General features: G+C 34.4%; 2 protein-coding genes across 4 annotated transcripts; one reads left to right on the top strand and one right to left on the bottom strand.

Annotated features, from left to right (window-relative positions):
- Positions 1–446: 446 nt before the first annotated feature.
- LOC140982670 (LRR receptor-like serine/threonine-protein kinase FEI 1) lies at positions 447–11049 on the top strand. Of its 3 annotated transcripts, none has more exons than XM_073449313.1 (15): positions 447–722; positions 812–899; positions 1435–1582; positions 2012–2147; positions 3376–3447; positions 3518–3589; positions 4783–4854; positions 6064–6135; positions 6224–6295; positions 7273–7364; positions 7940–8104; positions 8220–8552; positions 8935–9180; positions 9557–9690; positions 10429–11049. In XM_073449313.1, exons 3-15 carry the CDS (start codon positions 1501–1503, stop codon positions 10645–10647), a joined length of 1767 nt encoding a protein of 588 aa, XP_073305414.1. In that variant the 5' UTR covers positions 447–722; positions 812–899; positions 1435–1500; the 3' UTR covers positions 10648–11049. The 3 variants fall into 3 exon arrangements, with proteins under 3 accessions (XP_073305414.1, XP_073305412.1, XP_073305413.1); XM_073449311.1 differs by having other exon boundaries at positions 1364–1582; XM_073449312.1 differs by having other exon boundaries at positions 812–900; positions 1382–1582.
- Positions 11050–11650: 601 nt separating this feature from the next.
- Positions 11651–13185, bottom strand: LOC140982236 (aspartic proteinase CDR1-like). Its single transcript, XM_073448667.1, has one exon. It carries the CDS (start codon positions 12967–12969, stop codon positions 11938–11940), a length of 1032 nt encoding a protein of 343 aa, XP_073304768.1. The 5' UTR covers positions 12970–13185; the 3' UTR covers positions 11651–11937.
- Positions 13186–25546: the final 12361 nt, after the last annotated feature.

Here is a 25546-nt window from a genome sequence, read left to right as displayed (position 1 = left end):
AATAAATAAATAAACAATAAAATAAATATTATTACTTTTGTTACCTTTTTCTTCTGTTTTGGAGTTTGGAAAAATATGGAGGACTTTTAAAGCTTCGTGCTGATAACGTGTTGTGAAAAAATAAAAATATCAAATTCTCAAAATTATCACACTACACACTTTATAATATTTTTCTCTTAACTCAATTGTGATTTTCTTCACAAATGAGAGATCTATTTATAGAAAATCTGTACAAATAATCCAAAAATAAAATCATCATTACCTACATCATCACACACTAATTTTCTTACAACTCTTATTTTCAACATTCAAATATTCAACATACACATTTTAAATATTAATTTTCAACCATAATCATTTTTTATATAATAATTTTATTTATATATTTTTAATTATCGAGATGATAATAAGGGATGATTGGTGAGCAGCAACGGGTCAATGTAGGCGTCGGTCGCACGTGCGATTCGTCGCGGTCACACTGCCATCGACTCTTCTCTGATTGGTTCTTAATCAGTACCACTTGTAGTTCCCTCTCTCTCCCAGATCCAACACTCCACATTTATACTGGATGAGATGATTCTAGAGACAGAATCGCAAAAACCCCTTTGATTTTTTTCTGTTCCAATCTCACACTTTCCAGCTCAATCATTGATTTTGTTGATTCTCTCGCTCTAACTGAGGTGAGCTTCGTTTGCTCGGATCAAATCTGGTGCCCCCGCAAGGTATTCTCGTTGCTTTTTCTTCGATATTTTTTTTTGGCGTGAAAGAGTTTCTTGTTTGGCATTTTGAATGGAAGTGTTACGCAACGCAGTGTGGCGTTAGCTTTTCTCGCCCCAAAAATCTGGGAAAATATTGCGCTGTGACACGCCCAAATCTGCTGCTTCTCCTGCTACCCCAAGGTATTTTCCTTTTTTTTTCCCTAATTTAGTCAGTGAATAATTTTTATTGGGAATTTCAAACCGTGATCACATGTTATTAAGCGTGCTAGTAGATTTCGCGCACTCAAATTATAGAAAGAAAAGCTGCATTGTGAAACTGCTCTTTAAGCTGATTGTAACTTGTGATTTGAAGGGTATAGGGTGATTGTAGCTTTTGATTCTTTGGTTGTGGTATAATTTTGGTTGATGTAGACATTGCAATTCTAATAATTACTGGTGTAGGGGTGATGTGGGCCTCAATTATTTGAAAACTCTCGTCAGTCTTGACTTGATAAAACATTCTCTGCATTTTGTATAATCTCTTCTTCGGCACAATGCATCCATTTGCTATTCTATATTTCTATTACAAAATTTGCATGCCGTGCTCGTAGAATTGAGGAAGTTTCATAAGCTGAATTCATTTGTTTTGATAATGTAAATATTAGTAATTTTGTTTTACCGGGGGAATTTCCGGACTTTCTTAAGTGGATGTTCTGTTGCATTATTGCATGTCCAGGGGAATCGTTATACACCTTCATTCATCCGATGATTTGACAAACTTTATTATGCCCAACCAGCCTCAATGGGAAAGTTCCTGTTGCACCATATATGCATCCTGTTACTTTACAGTCTGGCCATAGAAATTGGAGCACTCAGTCTTGATGGTATGCCGGTTATTCTCTTGTAGTTCTGCTGAGGGTATTTGCTTTGTTGGTACTGTTTAGTTTGATTGAAATTGAATAATATATGCATATAAATTCAAATTGGATGTTTTATATTTGTTTTCACATACTTGCCTCCTTCAATTATGTTTAGAATAAGGGTCTGTAGGTCTTTACAATGTTTATGTACATTGTTTGATATCTGATTGTGGTTGAACGATTGTATCAATCATACTTACTGTTACAAAGCAGGTAAAGCGTGTATTAATATCTCATACCCTGGTCAGATTTTTGCATTTGGATATCTAAATGTTGGAATTGTTTTTTGTTAACTTTGCATGAAACATCCCAACTTACGACATCTGCATATGCTATAGCCTCACAAATGGCGTGTCTGTTTTTCTATTTCTATAAAAGCTATTTAATTTTTAGGTCAGGCGCTTGTCAACTTTAGGACAGCCATAATTAGTTCAGACTATGTTCTGTTGCAATGGAGACCAGAGGATGATGACCCATGCGGGTGGAAGGGAGTAACATGCGATCTCAAGTCGAAAAGAGTTATAGCTTTGTAAGTTCCATACCGCTTTAGAATGTTGGAGTATATTTTTCTGGGTGTCTTACTGTACACACAGGATGCCTAAAAATATGCAAAAATATGTTGTCATTCTTCCTGTGTCGATCAGTTGACCACTTTCTTTCATATTGCACTGTACTGTCATATTTTTCTGTACCTTTTTAATACAACATGTCTAAATAAATGCCACTTCGTTCAACATAAATACTTGTTCGAATATTTAATTATGGTTGGTATACCATTCAATATTAAAATGAGTGGCTTATGAACCTGTCTAAACATGCTCCACTTTATGCAAGCGCCTGGAAAGCTAATTAAAAAACTACAAGAATCTTTAGTCCAACTCCTTGAAATGTGCTTAGTTGAGCAAATTGTTTGGAGAGGGACTATGGAGCAAGTATGGCTTTTGGTATATATGTGTTATAATTGCATAAATTTTTTTCACTTCATTCTACTGAAATTAGTCAATTACTACAATGAATCTGGATCACTAGGTATGTAGGAATATTTATTAAATTGTCTTCAATCTTTTTGTTTATCCATGTTGATCGTCAACAGTTTTCTTGTATTTCATTTTTCATTTTATCTTCCCGGGTCTATGTTTTTAGTTATACTGATATATGTATGCATGTTGTAGGAAATTTAATGTGAAGTAAATATCTTGCTTATATCAATTAAGAAAGCTCTACTCAACTGGTGACAGACTATCTATCTCAGAATTTACTACATATTGCTTGATTCTTTATTCTTTAGGGTTTTGTACTTAAGGATTCTGACTCGTAACATTTACATATTATAATTCAGTTGATTTGAACATTATTAGATTAGCTACATCTATAGCATCTAAATTTACATTTTAAGCTGTCCGTCAGAAGCTTGGCAAGGTCGATTTCTCTAGCAATCAGAATATTTAGCTTAAGTGTAATATCTTTATAAAACTTCAGTTGTCGCCAGCATCTTTTATCGGTTAGAATACTGAATTTTGCTATCGTGCCTATGAATTGTTATAATCTTTTTTTCCCATTTATACGTATGACAATGTAGGTTCTATTTCGCTACCTTAGTTAGGATTCAAGGTATTTTGTTATTACTTATTATCAACGCAGCTATTAAGCAAACATTTTTGTATTTATATCGTGCAAAATTCACTTCCAAATTTAACAGAAGGACACATTTATGCATAATGGTACTACCGTATGTTCTTCGTATTTTAATGGAACAGGAACCTCTCTAACCACAAGTTGAATGGACCCATAGCATCAGATATTGGAAAGTTAGAGAACCTGCTGTTTCTGTAAGTACCTTTTGATTCATTCATTTCATCATTTTATTACACCAGCTATTAAGTTTATGCATCTTAACAGAGCTCTTCATGACAACAATTTGTACGGGGCAATTCCTGCAGAACTTGGAAATTGTACACAGTTGCAAATATTGTAAGTGAACGACATTAGTTTATGTAATTTGGTTTACCCTCTTATCTAGATATCCGATTGGTTAATTTCAATAATTAAATCGGATTGTAAAATTCAGAATGTGTTCATTTGAACTTTGAGTCTTTGATGGATGATTCACTGCTTGATTTTTTAAAAGTTATTTTGGTTAAGCAATTTGCAAAAAGAGATGTAACTATGAAAGTTGCTTATTTTGATGAAGACTGAGATCTCCTGAATCATTGTGATTGGTGTGCAGATGGTGAGTGATTAAATGTTTGAAAGTAGAACATAAATCAGAAGCATTTCAAACTAAATTTCCACATGATCAAAGTAATAAATGTTCCATCCTTAGTTTTTACTAGAGAGGAAAATTATTTGAATTTCTCAAAACTTACTCCAATATGAAATGTCTCAAATCTGATGGAGGATGTTCCAGTGGGCTCTGGGAGTGGCATCTACATTTTTCTAGAACAGAAGTTCTGTAGTTCGCCAAAAGTTATGAAGTTTGGTAGAATTTTCATAAACTTACCGATTATTTCATACAAGTCCTTGAGTGTGATACCCAGTTGCTCACCAACGTATAATAATTGATGGCATGATAATCTATAAATACATAATCTCCTCATAAATCGTTTCTGCCAACCCAACAAGAATGAATATACATATTCAATACATATATTCCTTTGAAAGTAAATATATAAACCTCCAATATATGTGCATACAATTTTTGGCATCATAATCGAAATTGGAGAACCATCAGAACATAAATACATGCCTTATACAACAAACATCTAGACTTAGAGATGAGCCAATATAATATACATTGTGTTGATATTAGTAGTTATCATACTACTATATTTTAACTTGCAAGGCCTCCAAAATCTCGACATCATCTAGATCCTTCCTGCAGTGACCTATCATCTGTTTTAACAAAAAGAGACCCACACGGGGTGAGAACAAAAGAAAAGTTGTAACATGTGGTTGAATGTAAACGATTATTCTCTGAAATATGTACTAACATCACACAAAATCCTCTGCTGTATTTATTTACTTTTTCTATTTTGCATTACATTGAGTGAGACCCAAGTGATAAGCAAAGGATGAAAATTCACTGCAATTTTGCTGCATCACTGACCAGCCAGCTTTTCTTTTGTTTGAATAATGCGTGATGATCTTGATTGTATTATTCGCAGATATTTGCAGGGAAACTATTTAAGTGGATCGATTCCCTCTGAGTTGGGAAACCTTTCTCAGCTTCAAAGCTTGTAAGTAAACTATCTTGAAATTTCTGAATATCGATTCTGTGATTCTGGTCTGTGATTCTTGAGTCTTTAGTTTTAACATCTTGTTATAGAAGATTCCATGGTCTTAAAAATTCTTGGTAGGAGAGAACTTTTTCTATGAAGATAATTTGGATCATGATTACTGCATCATATCATCCTGAGAGTAAAGGGTTTGATTACAACTAATTCATGAAAACGCCCCTCTATTTCCCAGTGCATGTACTGGGTTCTGAATCATGAATGCAGAAATGTTTCACTCTTTAACATGAAATATCGTGGATAGGTTGCTCGGTCTAGAACTAGTTTAAATTTAAATTCTAATTTATGTGGTCATGCTTAATTTTTGTCAACTATGCCCAAGTTGCACTACACATACTTTGTCTAGAGCTAGTTCAAGTAATTTCCAATTCCTGCGTTTATGGTTAACTCTCATCGACTAAGCAGAAGCCATACCGCGTATATCTTGTCTATTAAAACATGTTTAATATTTATGCATGTTGTACTGGATTGTCAATCAGTGTTGTCTGCAGATAGTAGTAACCTAAACTGTGTCAAATCTCTGACTTTCTAGAATGAGTTAGAATTATCATTTTTTTGTACTGTTGTATTTGGTTAAGGGTATTTGAACTTTGTTTTGACTACGTAAAATGCTTTACTCCTATATTCCAGTAAAGTCTAGTAGCCACATCCATCAATCAAACTATGATTAAAGTTTGACTGCTAACTGAAAAGGAGACGTTGGGTTTAAAGTAGCATGCTGGAGTGATTCATACATTCATCGGTGAGCAGCTAATAAGAATCGTACACGATGTCAAGAAAGTAAAATATCAGGCATGAATAAGATTCTTGAGCACTTGGTAATTCTCCTTGAATTGTTAGGTCCTGCTCGAGCTAAGCATAATTAGTGGTTGAATGAGGCATAATATAGAAATCACTTCTATCCTCCACCATAGTCCTGCTTCCCTTTTTTTCTGTATCTGTGAATGGCAACATTGTCGAGGCTATTTATCTTATAACCATGGTGCTTTTTTACGCTGTTGAGATTCCGGGAGAAACTTTTAGTCATTTCATTTTACATTTTATGCATATGCTCATTTACTTGTGATTACCTTAATTCTTATCAAATGGAGGTTCTGGTCACATCTAAAGAAATTCACTAATAGGTTAGTACATCATTCTCCATTTTTGCAGGGATCTTTCTAGCAATTCTCTTAGCGGAAGTATTCCTTCTTCGCTCGGGAATTTAGGCAAGCTTTCAACATTGTGAGTGACCTGAACTCTGAGTTGCGTGAATTTTATATGGTTTTTCTTGGTCTAAATTTTTAATTTTGATCTCATGTGATGATTGAAGCAATGTATCAACAAACTTTCTTGTGGGACTTATTCCCTCTGACGGTGTACTTGCCAACTTTCAGAACGATTCGTAAGTGCTAAATGTTGTTATTATGGGATCTGTACTTCTTTTGGAAGTCATATATGTATTTAGTTTTCAGTTATGTTTTACTAGTGTAAATATTTCTGTATTATTCCGTCCGTTCTACTAATTGTTTGATATATATGCATAGGGCTATCATGAGTTAAATATCGATAGTTTGACCTATGTTCATATCATTGGCTCGATTGAGATGTATGATGAATAGTGATAAACTAGCGCGCCCCTATGCATACATTATGTGCTTGTACAGTAGGCATTTTGTTGATAATTATTCTTGGAGTTGCGTCTATGTTTATATTAAAATACAAGCAAATATATTTAACACACTTGTAATTGTTTTGTGGTAGTGTGTAATTATTGTTTGGATAACATTTACCTTTTTTAAAAAAAGTAACAGACAAGCTATCCTAGAAATATTTGTAATTTGTGTGGATAGTGTGCGAATTTTTATCAAAATAATTTATCAATTCTATAAATGTATGGGTTAGTTTTTTTTTTTTTTTTTTTTTTTTTTTTTTTTTTNATTGTTTGAAAAAATGACTATAGCCATACAAAAAGACCAAGCGGTAATATAATATTAATAATTTAGATTAATGGAAGCGGTCTAAAGTGGGTTGTCGTGGATCTCAAGGTATAGGCAACATTATGATTTCATATCAGCCATGAGTGACTCATAAGTTTGTGAGAATTTTTTTTTAATCCAGAAGGCTACCCTTTTCAGTTTAGGCGCTCTTTGAATCATGGCTTAACTGAGAATTAGAGTTATTGTTGAGCTGTGCAATAATAATTTTGGCGTCCTACATATCTAATTACTGACATCATTTTTGATTTTTAAAATACTTTGTTTTTCATTGTGGTTCTAATAATGGAATATGTGGTTCTAATAATGGAATATATTTTTTTCTTTTTGTAATTTTCCTTTCAACTGGGTTTCTGCAATGCTCATTTCATGCTCTTCTTGGCAGATTTGTCGGGAACCTCGAATTATGCGGCAAGCAAATTCAAATATGTAAGAACAGTGGTGGTTCTACCGAATTGCCTCAGCCTACAACTTCAGGTAAAATATTTTCTTGGAAACTGTTCTGCTTTCATTTTCCTCATCATTTTGTTGATATATTGCTTGGGAGAATGTTCTTATAGTTGTTCTACAATCATCATCTGGTTTAGATAGTTAGGACCTGACATCCTCGTCTTGCATGTTTTTCCTGAATTTGAACATCTATTAAGAAATGTAAATCTAACCTTTCAATCCAATAGTGTAAGACGGTCTACCACATGGATAGCTCGCTAACTCTCAAAAATTGGTTTTGATATCCAATGGAGATTGGTCTTCTATCCAAAATTTTATTTTGCCTTACATGCTACCAAGAATTTAAGTAAGGCGTAAATCAGGGGAATTATACTGAAAAGTATTTTATCTATTCAGCACTTAACAAGAATTTTGGGAGTATGTAGTAATCTTATATCATTTGCGACATGCACAATGGGATAGAGAATGTTCATGGAGAAGCTTTTGCTTTTTATGCTTTTTTCCTTTTCATTGATCTTAAAATTTACATTTGTACCATACTGGGTTTTCTGTTTTATATATTTCAAAGTAGCATTTGACCTTTTTCTTTGTGGTGTTTTCAGCCCAAACCCAAGCCAAGAAGAAGTATTCAGGGCGGCTTCTTATAAGTGCACTGGCCACTGTTGGTGCCTTGCTTCTGGTAGCACTTATGTGCTTCTGGGGTTGTTTTCTGTATAAGAGACTTGGTAAAAACCAAGGGAAAGGTCTTGCTATGGATGTTAGTGGAGGTGTTGATCTGAAACCTATGCACAAAAACTTAAAATACATTTTCTTTTTATATGTGCAACTCTCAGTCTTTCGTTTTTTTAAATTGTATCCTCTTTTTCTATGTCATGGTTTCAGGAGCATCAATTGTGATGTTCCATGGAGATCTGCCTTACACTTCAAAGGAGATAATCAAAAAGCTAGAGAACTTGAATGAAGAGCATATAATAGGGGCGGGGGGTTTTGGAACTGTGTACAAGCTTGTAATGGATGATGGCAATGTATTTGCTTTGAAAAGAATTGTGAAGGTAAATGATGGGTTTGATCGCTTTTTTGAACGGGAACTTGAAATTCTTGGAAGCATCAAACATAGGTATCTTGTGAACCTTCGAGGTTATTGCAATTCTCCGACTTCCAAATTGCTAATATATGATTTCCTATCTGGAGGCAGCCTAGATGAAGCTCTTCATGGTATGTTAGTAACTTTGGACTCCTTTCACCTGAATCTGAAAACACGCATTTACGATTGAACAATTTTGTGAAGCTCGTCTTACTTTTGCTTATAGCTCAAGGAATAATTAAACAGTAATATGAAGTGATCTTATTTTGTGCATGTTAAAATCACAATAAGTGTAATTTTTCATCAGTAAATACTTAATGCACATAGAAATTGAATGCAATGTTCTGGTGTAGAATTGCTAATGTTGCTGCATTCTTGTTTCTTCAATGATATTGAATAAAAAATGCATTTAAATATTTTGGATTTGGGCACTTTTTGTTTGCTCGTCAATCTATTCAAGGTTAGATATTTCATTTTTTTGCAATTTAGTAACGTCGCATATATTTGGCACAGAGAGGGCTGAGCAACTAGATTGGGTTGCTCGTTTGAATATCATTGTGGGAGCTTCAAAAGGCCTTGCCTATCTGCATCATGACTGTTCTCCTCGAGTTATCCACCGTGATATCAAGTCGAGCAACATTTTACTTGATGGGAATTTTGGAGCTCGAGTCTCTGACTTCGGACTGGCTAAGTTATTGGAGGATGATGAATCACACATTACAACCATTGTTGCTGGCACATTTGGATATCTGGCGCCGGGTAGGCACATAAACTATGAATTATTTATTGTTTTCTTTTTCTTTCCACGTCTCTGCGTGTAGATACAAGGCAATGACACATTGAATGATTTTCAAATGTTTAACTCGAAGATTTGAATATTATTTTGTTGGTGATCTCCTTGGGGATAACGTGAACTTTCAAAACGATGATTAGAAAGTCGTATCATGTCTCTGATATCACCCAGATTCAATATCACTTTTATTGTTGATAAATTTATATAATTCAGTGTACTATGTCTTTTGTAGCCTACCTTAATTGGTATTTCTTTGTTTGTTTGTGTTCTTCCTCTAGATTTTTATGGCTTGAGGTTAAACTCTTTTAATGCTCTGTATTCCCATGGTATCTTATTATGCAGAGTATATGCAGAGTGGCAGGGCTACTGAAAAGACTGATGTTTATAGTTTTGGTGTCCTGGTGCTTGAAATTCTGAGTGGAAAGCGGCCAACTGATGCCTCCTTCATTGAGAAGGGTCTCAACATTGTTGGATGGGTAAAGTTCTTTCGTACAACTATAGCTGTCAAATTGTCATCTTACTGCTATGGACATACACAATGCATATGAATCTGTCGTATGATTTTCTGAAAATATTTTGTAAAGAAATTTTAATTAATTTGTGAGTTAATCAAAATAGTAGTCGAATGGGGCAAACATGATATTGTCGTGTAAATTCGGGAAAAAATAATTTTCATACCAATTGACATGACAATGGTAGAAATAATGATAGCATATGTGATATTGAAATAATTAATATGAAAGTTTAAGAATTTGCACTTTTGAGATATATAAATTTATTTGTAATTTAATTAAAGTATTTTTTTTACCAAAGGTGGTTTACTCTTTGGTGGTCTTTTGTATCTAGTAACAGAGATCAAGTGCATGCGTAGAAATTAGTATGAAAGTTGCACCAATTAATATGAGGATTAGAAGACAGGATAAGGCATGATACTCCAATTTTAATAATCCAACTTGTAATTTGTATCAATCTGGGGGAGAAAGTTATGTTGGAATACCTTTTTTTTACTCTCATTTTTCCTGCTTATGACCTCCATTTCTTAACCAGTTTCCACCAACAAGCTTTCATTGAAAATCAAATTAGTCAGTTTTCTTTAGAGATTCCAACGCATTGGGTTTCTCAATAACTAAGCTTATATGTCAACCTGATGGTATGTGTCAAATTTTTTATCCACGTGTTTATCGAATTAAGTTTAACGTTTTCATTTTCTGCAGTTAAACTATCTAGTTTCAGAAAACAGACAGCAAGAAATAGTCGATCCACACAGCGAAGGAGTGCAAATTGAAAGCCTCGATGCCATACTGTCAATTGCTATCCAATGTGTTTCTTCAATCCCCGAGGATCGCCCCACCATGCACAAAGTTGTCCAAATACTCGAATCTGAGATATTAACACCCTGCCCCAGCGATTTCTACGACTCAAGTTCTGATTGAACCTTGAAAGAAGCGATTCCTATCATCATCTGTTGCATCACGAATCAAAAGTTCAGAAGCAAACTAGCACAGAACGGGGATGCGATCTGCTCCAACGTATCTCGAGCTAAATTTATTCATTCTTTATGCGAAACCATGATTGAAAAGGCTTGTTCTTTGTTCATTATCGTCAAAACTAGAGCAAGTTATCTGCCTTCGGATCAGGTTCTTGGTTCTTTCTTGGACTTTGTTGTCGCATGTTTGCCCCCACGTATAACAAGTTCTCTGTTTTCGTACCAGCTATTTGTCTGCCTCTGTATTTGCTTTCCTGGTAGTTTTCATCTGTATATGAAAAGGTTAAATTGTTTCATATTTGCCTTCTAACAAAGGATCCCTAATGATTGGATTTTTGTGGAACATTTTCCATCCCTGTTCTTGCAACACGTAACTGCAAACTTGTATGCGTGCATATATCTAATGATCATACGTGGTCTTTTAGATCTTTTATTTTTGGGTTCTAGTATGTTTTGTTTTCTCGTTGCTGTAGAAAGAATTGTGGAGTGAGTATTGAGTTTGGGAGACTTTTCCCACTTAACACACCTGTCTTTTGGTCGTATTGTAATATTGGTGTTCTCTTTGAAAATTCGATATTGCAAAATAGACATGGGAAAAGACTATTGTTAGGTTAATATCTATAATGTGTGTGGAACCAAAGCGTATCATGCAATTACAATTTAGGATCAGTGATGTGTTTGTATGGTGGCTTCAATCTATGGAAGTGGACTAATAATGAAAATTTTATTTTTTACATTATAAAATTCTCAAACATAGTTTTTACGAAAGCTAAATACATTTTCCTTGTTTAAAAACGAAAAGATATTTTTCCATATAAAAAAAAGTGTATAATTGCCCCTCATCTATAAAATTCGAGCAAATTTTTGTAATAGCTATATTGAAAAGATTTTGATTTAATATTCCTATTTTATTTTTTTTTCCATAAACAGAAAAGATCGTCTCTCGCAGAAAGGGGTCAGTACAATTCAAAGGTTGACGATACACCAGGAAAAATTCTTGTTTTTAATTATTCGACATATTTTACGTCGTGGTCCAAGGTTTTGAAATTTTGATATATGAAGTTAAATTTTGTTGGAAGAGAGAAACTTTCCATTAATTTTTTTTGGGCTGTTAGCAAGTTTTTTTTTTCAAACGGAATTTGAACGTCCAAATAAAAATAAATATATTGAGCCAGCCCAAAAAATTCAAGCCAAACTTAGGAAATAAACAAATAGTCACACTCACACTATAGTTTTCTTACTCGAACTTGCTACAATCAGTTGGCAAGAAACTGACTTCCTTGTTCACAAGATCATAACCTATATTAAAATTCATTTGGTGCAAGTTTCCGAAGATGGAGAAATCGTTCGACGGCACGAACGTCAAACAAACCACACCGGGATTCACCTCGATGAACGTGCTCCCCGGCGTCACCTCCAAATCTGCCCCCGAAAAGTGTACAACTATGGGCGGGCTGTCGAATTCACCGGTGCTAGGCAACTCGTAGCATAGCTGGAAAACGCCTTGAGGGTCTTCGACACGGTTGCCCTTGATAACTTTGACTAGAGCCGCCTCCAGATCGAAGAATAACCCCTCGGGGAGAAACGTTAACGTTGTCCCGGAGTCGATAATGATGTTACCACCAGCAGCCTGTTGGTTGTAATCGGATACGTCAGAAACGTACTCCAACCTCTTCTTCCCCACGCTGACTCCCTCTAGAGTTAGGAAGTAGAAGGTGCTAGGTGATTTTTGAACTATTGGAGTCGACACCACTTTAGGCCCCGTAACTACCGCATTGGCCCCGAAACTTATCTTGCTAGAAACATTCGAGTCAAGAAACGTCAGACAGTACGAGAACCGACCCCCGATCGACTTGTCTAGCTGCTTGACTATCGATATGTCCCCACCCCCGAGTCCGACGATCCCGGTTGCTGTCTCGTTGAACGTGCCACTGTTATCGTGCCCGCAACCGAATGCCACCTTAGGAAACGTGGCGTTCCCTAAGACAAACGTCTCGGTTCCCATTTCGCCGGTGCTGTACGACCTATCGCCGTAGGACACCTCATAGTTGCACTTGTTTTCGCTGTCGCAACTTGATTGACCGACCACGGAACATAGCTCGGCTTCACACGACAACTTTCGGTATGTTTTGGTGTTGTTTGGATCAAAAAGTGGGACCTTCTGTTCGAAACATGATGCACATGGCTTGCACTGAGTCCATGTCAAATCACTTCCGGTGTCAGCTATGCCCAGTATCTCCACGGGTGGCGTCCCGATGCGGATCTTCATCAGGTACTCCCCGCCAATGGAAGTGAGGGTTGACTCAAACGACCCCGAGCCCGAGTTTGTTACCTTGTACGTCCTATGGAGAGAAGATTTACGTGAAAACGAACGTTGGAACGCATTTGTTAGACGTTCGTAACGTGTGTACGATGAACGGTAGAGGGGGGAATCTGGGGAGTCCCGGTGTATCAAATCAAGAGTGATCCCACCATGTTTGTTCGATTCAATTCCAGAAATCAAGAAAATGCATGCAAGAAGGAAAAAGGCTACTTTGCAAGAAAAAGCCATTTATATCTATCTATATATGAGCAATGAAGATTTTGCAAGAAACCAAGATTAAATTTATAGGCAAATATTGGGTGATTTTTAGAAATGGGATTCTTTCCCTTCACATATTCAATTAATGGGTTAATTGCATGTAATCACAGTTGGAAGAAGAAACCGAAATTAATATTACATACATTAATCCTTAAAATTCAAATTCATGGATATTTTTGATACAGTTAATCCATGATTTGATTTTGTATCAGAAAGCATTTATCATGAAATCACGCGTTAATGTGACCTTTTAGTACCATTTACAACGTAATCGTGCTTATAATATTAATATTTCTGTAATCCGATTCTCTGCCTGTAAAGAANTTATTATTTTTTGCGATTTTGAATTCTTACGTTTTTAAATTTCAATTTATGACAAATTTAGCAATTTTTTTTTTGAAATGCTGATTTGACAATACATACGTCAGCGTCACATTAGAAAAATAACCAAATAAAAAATACAATGATGTTGAATTAAAACTGAAATTCAATAATATTAAAGTTCGAAATAAAAATAACAAAAAGACGAATATATTGTTCATAATAATATATTAATAATGGCAATTAATATATGTATGATATGTAAAATGCAAGTATGTTAACATATTATATTATGTTAAATTGGTTCGACAGTTGCAAAATTGAGAAAAATATACCATTCACACGTATATCCTCTCCTTTTTGGATTCGTGTATGTGTGCATATGTATACATATATATGTGTATGTGTGCATATGTATATATATGCATGTATGTATAAAATAAGATTTGGAAATTTTTTTAAAATATTTAAATTTTAACGAATTTTATTTATACTCTAATTTATGTTACTCAAATTGCAATTAAAATTTAAAATTAATTCATAGAATAAAGTATATGTAACATGAAATAATTTGCAAATATCATCAATCTTTTTTCCAATTTTATTATATTCGCATGTGAATTATCAACAAGTTGCTAAAGTAAAGTTTTTCATCAGTGAATTGTGAGCTTATTACTTCGCTTCAGATTTAATTTCACACGTTACAATTCAGTTTCATTTTGGCAAAATGATCAATGTAGTTTATTTTTTTCGGATGAGTTAAATAAAAAAAAATTACTATCTGAAAATTGTGTTATCTTGCATTGTTTATGATGTGTGTGAATAATAAAATAAAGAACAAAAAAACACCATGATTTTAACGTAGTTTGGTCGACAGACTTACGTCTACGAGACAACATCTAGATATCAAGTGAATCCACTAAAATTTAAATATTGTTGCAATCATATAATAACTTAATAAATAAAAAGACTATTTCTTTTGATGAACTTTTATGATGAACATATTCAATATACTTCACTTGACGACATCTATCCCCTCCATGAAATCTCCACAACAAATTGAGTAGATCTTGGCTAGTTTTATCATTATCCAATCTAGAGTTTTCATTTGAAACTTTCAATACTAACTTGTAAAATTATTCATCACATACTTATAGTTAATCAGTCAGCATAAGAGTTTTGTTAAGCATTATCAATATTGATATAATCCGAATAATATCTCTCAATTACACTTTATCACTTTCTGGAAGATAAAGACAAACCAACTGTAACGCCCCAGATTCGATAACTGTCCTCACTGTACTAATACGAATATTTCCAGCGTGCTTATGTCCTCACTCACACGCACCCTAGGAAACTTCCCAGGAGGTCACCCATCCCAGAATTGTCCCAAGTCAAGAACGCTTAACTTTGGGGTTTTTATGTGATGAGCTACCGAAAAGAAGATGCATCTTATTGGTATGAGTAGTACATATCAAATCTTTTAAACCCTCTTCAACTGTACAGTCCATTACATTGAACAGTCTCGGAATCCCCCTCCTTCCGGTGTAGGATCGATTCATTCATATTCCCTCCGCCTAAAAGACTATCAGGAGCCGCTCATTGTCCGTGCAACCTCATGGCACCAGCGATCACCCCCCGCCCTCTTCAGCCCGGGCCTCACACCAACCGTTCTTATCGTTATTCAAAATATAATATCAAATAAAAATCTACAACCATATCTATTAATCAATCTATCAACAATACCAAAAGGTCAAAACAAGCCAATACCAGAAACAGGACTAACTATCTCTCACTATGGCTTGTTTTGAAAACAATCGTGCAAACAAAAAAACTTACTCCCTGTAATGTCTGAAATGAATATTAAAATTTATTGATTTACTAATATTATATTATTAAATATTTAGTGATGTTAAAATAATGAAATATGTCATATCTTGGCAATATGAAGTTCAAATGATTTGAAATTTCGAGACTACGTAGAAACTCAAAGATGTAGAAGTTTTATGTTTTGAGTTTTGAAAAATTTGAGCGTTTGACTAGTCTGGACGAAGATATCGATGTTGTAAATATTAAATAGTAAATATATATATATTATACTATATAATATTATATTATATTATATTATATATGTTGGAACATTTCATGTTCGCAATCTTGATTTTGATGTAAACAAAACTTATTATTGTATTTCTAACATATTTACTCACATGTGAAGTTACAAACAGAAGATGGAAACTGAAAATGAATTTAGCCAAACTGAATTTCTGGCGATCTTCGGTGTTATAATGATATCTCTCAGCTGGATGATTCAAATGATAATCAGCCAACTTGAGTGATCAGAAAACTCAATTTGAAACAAGTATTATTTCACGTCAGTTTGGTAAAATCGAATGGTATCTAGGTCAAACTGGTTGTTGAATGACCAAACTGATTACACGAAAATAGCAATCAGTTTGGTATGAGCAGTTGCGGTATTTTGGTCATATTTCTCACCTTGCTCATAGGAATGAAGCGCTTCAGTATGAGTTGAAAAGATAAGACGATGATATACAAATTATCTTCAGAAGTCAAAGTCCGAATCGAAGCTTAAGATGCTGATAAATGACGATGAATTTACTGGTTCTGCACAGCACACCGGTTGAGCTGCGGTTGAGATGCTAACCAGATTAAACTGCAGACCAGTTTGAACCACTGACTAGTTTTCAACCGCTTACCAATTTCAACTGTTGACCAATTCAACCTTTAACCAGTTTTCAACCGCTGACCAACTATTGACCAACCAATGAACGACCAGTTTAAGCTCGAGAAAATGTTCAGCAAGGCGAATTTGACCGTTACAATTTCAGAAACAGTATAGAAATTTTCCAAACGATCATATTCTTGTGCCTAATGTATATATCATTGTTGGGACCTATAAATACAATATTTTGAAGATCAAACAAGATCTTTTGAAGGGGATTCAAAGCATGGCAGTTAACATGAAAAAATCTGCTAGTTGAGAACACAACTCCTTGTATGAGGATACATTTGAAATGTACACTTTAAAGGATAAATTCCTCACACACAATCACTTACACATAGACAAAAAAGTTGAACTTAAAAGTTTAGTTGAGTAAGTCTTCACACAAAGACATTAACGATTGTATTTGTAGTCTTGGCATAAGAAACATTAAACATTATGCGGATTGTGAGGTTGCAGCGTACAATCGAGAGTGTGCTAAGAGTTTCAATTAGGCAAGAGATAAGTCCCAAGTTGAAATGGGTTTATACAAGGTGTTGTATAAATCAAAGTCATCTAGTGGATTTTTTCCAAGGGGAAGAATGGGTGACGTATGAGTCGTTAATCTCCGAACATCCATAAACAAATTCGTGTCTATTTATTTATTTCATTTACTTATCATTTTCACTGTTTTTAAAGATGCATTGTTGAAGAATTTTATGTGTTTTTCAAATACAAAAATATTGCATACAAAGTGTTTGATAAAATGTTTTAATCAAAATATTTTTACCCATTCAACTTGCATATATTTTTAAATGCTTTAAAAATTGTTTAATCGGTTTCTACGAATGATTATTTTGAGTGTCTTTCGCTTGGTTTGAAAACCAAACTCGATTTAATTCATCGATGTTCAATATTTCAAGAACCGAGCTATCGTATCTTAACAATGATCCCCCTAATCGATCCTATCAATATATATAATATTAAAAAAATAAAAAATAAAAAGATAAATTTGAAAACTTAACCGGTGAATTCATTTATCGATAGAGTTTATAATAGATGAGAGAGAGAAAAAAACAAGGTTTTGATTTTTTTTTTCGAACTTGCGATTTATCGGTTTATCCAATTGATGAACCGGCTTCAATTCTTGGATCATTGACAAGAGGTTTTTGATTTGAGGTATAATTTTATATTTTTGGTGATGTTTGATATTCGTCGATTTCTGGAATAAATCCGATAAATTGTTAAATCATACAGAAATTGAAAATTGTTGGATAGTGTATAATTTTAACAAAGAAGAGAATATTATAATGATATTATTTTGAATTATTTATAATTTATTATAATTAAAGATTTTAATCGTTGAATTGAAACTGAAGAATTGTTTATCAGTTGTTATTAATTTTGATTATATACTCGGGGTCTACGAAGTATAGGCTATCTGTTGATATAATTTTTTTTAGTTTAGCGGGTATTTTTTTATAGTCTATTAATTGAAGTAAATTTATTACCGTGTATTTGATGTTAGTATTGATAACTAAATACACCGGAATATTAATTGTTGAATGATGAAGATATATAATCGAGTTTATATTTTTGTTGAATTAATTGTTGTTGGGCTATTTGATGTTATATATTGAGGCTGTTATGATTGTGCTGATACAGTGACAATGATATGATAATTTTTGTTGAATTATTTAGATATATCACAAGAATCGGGATCAAATAAATAACCTGATTTTATATATACTCGATTATCAGGTACCTGTTGACGAGCATATGTTGTTATTGTTTAGAATTGTAAAATACTATTGTGTTGAACGATGGTAAATCACCGGAAATTGGTGATTTAATATTATATTTGTTGTGGTTTATTATTGTTGACTGCCGGTGATTGGGCAACAATTTGTTGTTCTTGTCGCAGTAGTAGGGGAACGAAATTTTGACGTATTGTTGTCGTCGGAGTTGGGGTGCGACATATCATTCATGTTGTTTGTCACAATAGTAGGAGAGCAACGTATTGACGATATTGTTGTCTTCGGGGTGCGACATACCGTTGATGTTGATGTGTAGTGAAGATATTGTTGTCGTCGGAGTAGGATTACGACTATCATTGTTGTTGTTGTACTAGAATGAGAGTGATGTTTGTTGATATTGTTGGTTGGATTGTTTGTCCAGAAACAGCGAAGAGACTATTTTTTTATGATACCAGTTATATCTTGTGTTGTTAATATAAATGCTATGTATTAAGATGATGATTACTGTGTATGCTCATCCTTCGGGGTCTGTTTCTGTTGGACATGTTACAGTACTATACCGTGAGACATGATAGAGGTGAAGGACTATGTGTATCTAGTCAAATATTCATGTACTTGATAGTGGATAGAGACAATATAGATCATTGTCTTATTTGAGTTATATGTGTGTATTTATTATATTGTTTCTGCTACACTGATTTGTATAGTGTGATGACTGCACTATTTTGTCATAATGCATGATATTATTATGCGTTGAAAAGAAAATTTTTATACATATGACGTCACATGTATGATTATGTGGCGAGGTTTGGGGCACCACACTTGGGGGTATCAGAGTATATGTTAGATGTCTGAGATGGTTAGGAGTTGGGTTTGTGATGAGGGAGTTGGATGTCGATATTATTTGCGTGTGTTTGGGCATTTGACTTTTTTTGATGATTTTTTGGTATGATTGATTGTTCTTTAGTTGCATGTGCTTTCGTGCGAAAGAGGTGATGATGATTACTATATTATAATTGTTAAATATTATGATTAACAATTTGATTTCCAGTGATGTCAGCTAGAGAACATGTACATTCGCACAAGGAAACAGATGAGGTTGGCAGTGGGTTGGGCAGATGAATCCATTGTCACCTCCTCTTATGGGACAGGCACCTGCAGATCAACATTTATTGCATAGTGAGTTGAGTTTAGAACATTTTAGTAGTTATCTTCAACAGAGATTTGATAGCTCTGAGACTGGAGGACGAGCAGAGGAGTGGATTGAGAGGATAAAGTAGATATTTGTGATTGCTCTGTGTGCTAGGTCTGCTTGGTTGCGATTGGCTACATTCCAGCTTTCGAGGAATGTATTATTGTGGTGGCAGATGGCTGAGGTTGTATTGACAGCCCAGGGCCATATTGTCGATTGGGATGTGTTTCGATCTCGTTTCCTTGATAAGTATTTTTCTATAGCAGCCAGACAAAAGAAAGAAAGAGAATTTGAGGATTTGAGTAAATGTAGTATTTCTGTTGCTGAGTATGAGTATCGGTATTCTGCATTGTTGAAGTATGTGTCACACGTTGCTATGAATGTTCATGCTAATATGAGCCATTTCTTGAGAGGGTAGAAGTTGGAGTTATTTGATAGTGTGTAATCAAACAACCCGGTATTATTTGAGGATGCAGTGACGATGGCTGAGATAGCTGAGTTGGTTATGCAGTAGTATAGAGCTCAAGGACGATTATCAGAGCCGACTAGAAGTCATCGCAACCGCATGGACAGTTTTTTAAATTTCAGAAGGGTTCATCTTCTTCTTCATCCTCATCTGGGAAGCTTTGATTTGATTGAAGACGTGTTGAGAGTTGTGCAGATAGTTATCAATCTGTTCAGGGACAGAGAGATGAGTCTAGAGAAGTGATGCTTTTGTTGTGGGGGACCTTATCTGATCAAACTGTGCACACAGACTGAGATCACATGTTATGAGTGTGGCAGTGTGGGCCATATGACGAGGCATTGTCCTAGTCACGAGGGACAACGAGAGCCAAGGGGTGATAGAGGTAGATCCTCAGATAGAGGAGGACGACAGTCTCAGCAATTTACACAAAGACCTTCTGGAGGACAACCAGGTGGGAACCAGTCTGCCTCAAGTACAGGTGTATGCTTTGACACAAAAGCAGGCAGAGGAGGCGCGAGAGGAGATGATATCGGGTAAGTGTTATTTATGTTCTTATCCTGCTATATTCTTATTGATACAGGTGCTTCGCATATTTTATATCGAAGAGGTTTGTGATTGAGTATCATATGTGTGGGGCCCTTAACTCCTAATTGTTATTACAGTGCAATTTGATTAGGGTTAATTAATTACAGAAAAAAACGAGTTTAAATTTTCTTTACAATGAGCCCAAAATAAATTATTTGAATACTAAAAATAGTATATAATCTCACATCATAAAATATGCCCACACATAATCAAAACCAACTACAGACAAACAACTCATATCCTCGGGACATGCTCCGGTATATAGATACATATATACACTGGGAAAGACCACTAAATCTCAACTCAAACTGTGACTCCCTCCACAAGCACTTTCTCCGATCTCCTGATATCTTGGAGTACGTGTCATTGTCCAGACACAAAGACAACAACAACCCCCTCCGGGGTGAGAAAGCTCCGTATGAAACAACCACCATATATACCACAAGTATCTAAACAATGATATATGATATGCAATGCATGTATGTCATGGAGGTATCATGTCAAATGCCCATCCACTGAGCATATATCAGAATCAAACGAATCGTTATCAAATCAATACTCGAGCTGGCACACCGGCCTCAATCCGGGATACTCGTATGATAGCGTCGACAAAATGCCATCAAATCTCAATCAATCATTGGGGCCACAAACTATGTTTTAAGGGTCACATAATGCCAAACATAGCATCGTATTCACAAACCTCAGAATCAAATCCAATCATAATAGATATCCAATGATCATAGCTCAACATGTATGTCATGTATGTCACATCAACTCAAAAATTAAGGCATATAGACATATATTCTCTGTCAAATCAATCAAACATATAATATATGATACAGATACCTGTCGTATGTTACTCGGTCGCAACATACCTCAATTCTCCGTTTCTATTCGATGTAGCTTGAAGATTTCAATATAGAAACTCTATCTACATCGAAAACATATTCATTTCAATCAATAAAATAATTCAAAATCAACAATATAAGTTTCAAAAACCTTTTGAAACTTTGAAAATTTATATCAAATTGAAATCATAGCAGAATTCAATTCCGACTTCGAATACGAGTTTCTTGTCGGTTATTCTATCGCATATATGGATCTCGACTTCAAATACATGCTATTCCAGCATTACAATAATTAAAGTTGCTGAAACCAAAAGAATCTTACCTCAAAATAAAGCTCTCGATGCGAGGATTCCGAATATATAACTTTTTTCAAGTTTGGACAACGTTTCAAGGTGATTTCGTATGATAGAAATCAAGTTCCCTCGTTTCTCTCTCTCTCGAAGCTGCTGAAATAAAATGAAGAAAACGTACAATAAACTCGTTCTTATCACCTCACAATTTACGGTCTCGCGCTCGGGCGGTAACATCTCGCGCTCGAGCTCGAGGTGTTCTGCCCTCTGGATGCTCATTGTACCGCGCTCGGGTGCGAGATATTCTGTCCCACATCCTCGGGACCAAATTAGCAAAAGTGGTCAACATGACATTTGTAGAGTTATGTCTTAGCTTTCATTTGCCACCAACCTCACTCAATTTGGATATCGTACGCTGGAGTTATGCTCATTCTTCCAAAATGTTTCAATGCAGGAGCTGCAATGCACAAAATATACTTCAAGATGCTTTTGCTCCTATTTCCAAATGGATTTGGACAAAACTCAAAACATGAAAGTTTTAGTCCTATGTAGTAGATTTCTAATGAAATTGGTCTCATTTCATTTGGACTAATCATCAGATAATTATGCTGAAAACCGTAAAATTTGTCACTTTTCTATTGCGGTTCAGCATATCATTCAACTACAAATCAATTACTATTCAAATCTTTCATTATCACAACATATTTTCTCACTTTCATTGTCAATTATATACGTCATACACGTAATCACATGACAAGTTCATGAATTATCGATAATCACATAGGATTTACGATAATATGATACACGGTCCTTACAATATGCGTCTGTCTCCATTGTATACGCCTCTTTCTGTTTCGACCCAATCTAGAGTTGATATATTAGTCGTATCTATGATATCGAATGATATTATTTCTTATGAGGGCTACAAGCTGTGATCTGATATGATTATTCTGGAGATGACTGACTTTGATTGTATTGTGAGAATTGATGTGCTGATGAGGTATTGTGAGACTATTGATTGTTATCAGCGGATAATATATTTTTACACAAATCAGAAAGAGCGTTGGACCTTTTATAGGAAAGGTTCTCGTCCCCTTGTTCCGTGGGTATCTGCTACCTGGATGTCTTGGTTATTGGAGCATGACCAGATACGAGCATTATGAGTTTTTGGTTATGTCGTTTGGTCTATGCGCATATTGGTTCATGCTCCAATAACCGAGACATCCAGATAACAGATACCAAAATATAACCATATATTATTTATATCTTGAGAAAAAGAATTTTACATGACACATATAATCAAATTTTTTTAAGCATCTAAAATCTCACAGACTCAAGTTCCTTCATGAAAATGTTCAACGATTTTCCTTTCTGGCGCAGCATATTTTATAACAATCTTTTGTCAATAAATTTTCACCCAAACATTCTTTCAAAGATGAGCAAGCCATGAAACAATTTATATATGCTTTTCTAACCTTAACTTTTTTGCTGTAATTGAACTCAATTCAATCTTTGATCTAAGTATAAATCTTGACATTCTTTGTATGAAAGGCATAATCTTCTCTTTTTTTTTCAAAAATATTAAATACTTAACATATTTAGGTCTTATATGTTCAGGAGATTTCCAATAATGACAAATCCGAACAAATTTAGTGAATTTACCTACACGTCTGTGAGGCTGCAATTTCTCCATCTCTGATTCTTTCATGAACATTATATGACTTTGAGACTGTAATTTCTCCATTCCTCTTTCTCTCACGAACATTTTCCTTGAAATTAACGTATTTCCTTCAAATCATATTCCAACTCAATCATTGTTGTGTCTATGCAAAGATAAAACATGATCAAGATTATTGGTTCTCATATTAAAAAACTTAATTCGTTTTTGCAAGTGATTGAGTTCATTTAGAGTGTCATTCAATTTCTTTTCACTTCATGCAACAACTGATTCATGTTCACGTGCAAGTTTTTTCAATTCTTCTTTCTACTTTTCAAGAGCTATCATTTTATTCTCTAATTCCGATTTTTTTTTTACAAACTAGCTTCCACACCCTATACATTTGTGAATAAGCTTCAAAGACTCCATCTTCCTCCAAATTTTTCTCACTATCTTCGCCATCCTCCGAGTCACTTTCAGTCTCGAATGCTAACTATTTCAATGTTGTTCTACTGTTTTTTGCAACATCTCGTACTACAGTTTCAGGGCAGAACTCTTTCAACAATTTCTTCACAGACAGATTTGTATAGACATTCAAAGAAATAAGATTGCTAACATGATCCTCATTCTCCTCCTGACTTCTTTCAGATTTCACGTACTCCAAGTTATATTCAAGGCTTCTTTCTTTCTTTTGAGAATGTTGGCACATTCGGCTTAAACATGGACAAATCCATCACGCTCATGACATTGAATTCCCTTGCTTCTCTCCAATCCTTCGAATTTATTTGTAGCGGACATAATTTTCTTAAAATTATCAAAATTTAAAGATTAGTTAGCACTTTAAAAATTGGCATACTTACCTTTCGTTTTCCACTTCAACAAAATTTCAATCAAGTTTTTGGTGAGACGTGCAACTGATTCAGTTAGTTCATCACCATTGTTAGATACATCAATCTCCTCATATGCTTGTAAAGAAATTCTCGTGTCTTTTTCCTTGTGCTTGAACTTCATCTCAAAAGTTTGAAGAGACTCCATCAATTCATCAAGTTTTATGGAGTCAACATCCTTTGTGCCTTCAATTGCATCCATTTTTATGTCGAATCTTTTAGGAAGAAATCTCAAAGTTTTTCTAACAAGCTTTGAATCAGAGTATTTTTTTTTCACAGATACGTCTCATTTGCTATGTCGCACAACTTGGCATTGATATCAGCAACTATTTCATCTTCATGCATCCTTAACTCTTCGAACCTACAAGTAAGAATTTGAAACTTATAAATTTTTACAACATTTTTACCTTCATGTACATTTAAAAGGATGCTACATACTTCCTTGGCATATTCACAAGTGGATATCAATTTAAATTAAGTAGAATTAAAGACATTGAAAATTGCATTCGACACTTTTGATGAACATTTTCAGCAGACTTCACTTAACGAGCATCATTCGTCTTTGATTCCGCTTCACTCGAACTCACTTCGATACCACGGAAGGTGGTTATCTCCTGAGAAAATCACATTCCTCTCCTGAGGAATGAATCACAAATCATTGAATGTTAGTGCACCACCAGTAATAGAAATTCTCAAAACAGAATGATAAAATGGGAATGATTGAACCTTGTCGTAGCAGTTGTCGTGACACAAAATGATAGTAGACATTTTTCTTCACAAAACTAGCTCACGACAACTGAAACCCTAACAGAATAATATAATCATCACAATGTCAATCCCGTCACTAAATCTCCACAGCATATTGAATAGATCTCGGCTAGTTTTATCATTATTTAATCTAGAGTTTTTCTTTGAGACTTCATACTTTATCAGTTTCCAACAGACAAAGACAACACGACTAACACTATCTATTATTATTAATTATTTTAATTAATCATTTGTAATGGTGTAATACGTAGGGTCATAAATACTAACAAAAATTTCAAAACTTGAACAAAAGTAGAAGCAATTTAACAATTAACCTAAAGTGGCGTGTGTGAATTCTGTTATTTCATCAAAGGAATTTTCTAAAATTTCGAGAAATAAGGCAAAACAGTGAATTAAGACTGAATAAATAATTTTAGTGGAAATATAATTTCCTTAGGTATAACACTTATTTATACTGTGCTCAAACTAAGAGTTTAATTTGAAAATAAGGGTTTTAAGTTAAAAGTTAAAATTTGACTTTTGATGGGATTCATCTTACTTTATTGAACCTATTGGAAACCCAACGAGGTTATAATGGGATTCATAATGATTTAAATTTCAAGAAATAAATTAACATAAAATTAATTTGATATTTAGATCCTATATTTTTTTAATATTTTAACATAAATCAATTTAAAAACCATACATTTAATAAATAAGAAATTGATAATATACTTTCCATTGTCTTTTATGTGATAATTACATGGATTTCTTGATTCATTGTTGGGTTCCT

Source organism: Primulina huaijiensis, chromosome 8 (genome assembly GCF_012295235.1).
Source record: "Primulina huaijiensis isolate GDHJ02 chromosome 8, ASM1229523v2, whole genome shotgun sequence".
NCBI lineage: Eukaryota > Viridiplantae > Streptophyta > Magnoliopsida > Lamiales > Gesneriaceae > Primulina > Primulina huaijiensis.
The sequence above is the reverse complement of the archived record's forward strand: the minus strand, read 5'-3'. Positions and strand labels throughout refer to the sequence as shown.

What these genes read in the sequence shown, in the direction of transcription:
- LOC140982670 (XM_073449313.1), top strand. Translation starts at nt 1,501, where the DNA reads ATGGGAAAGTTCCTGTTGCACCATATATGCATCCTGTTACTTTACAGT. An exon ending in CTTTCTCAGCTTCAAAGCTT is followed by an intron (nt 4,855 to 6,063) that starts GTAAGTAAACTA and finishes CCATTTTTGCAG; the next exon opens with GGATCTTTCTAGCAATTCTC. An exon ending in ATTTGGATATCTGGCGCCGG is followed by an intron (nt 9,181 to 9,556) that starts GTAGGCACATAA and finishes CTTATTATGCAG; the next exon opens with AGTATATGCAGAGTGGCAGG.
- LOC140982236 (XM_073448667.1), bottom strand. Translation starts at nt 12,969, where the DNA reads ATGAAGATCCGCATCGGGACGCCACCCGTGGAGATACTGGGCATAGCT.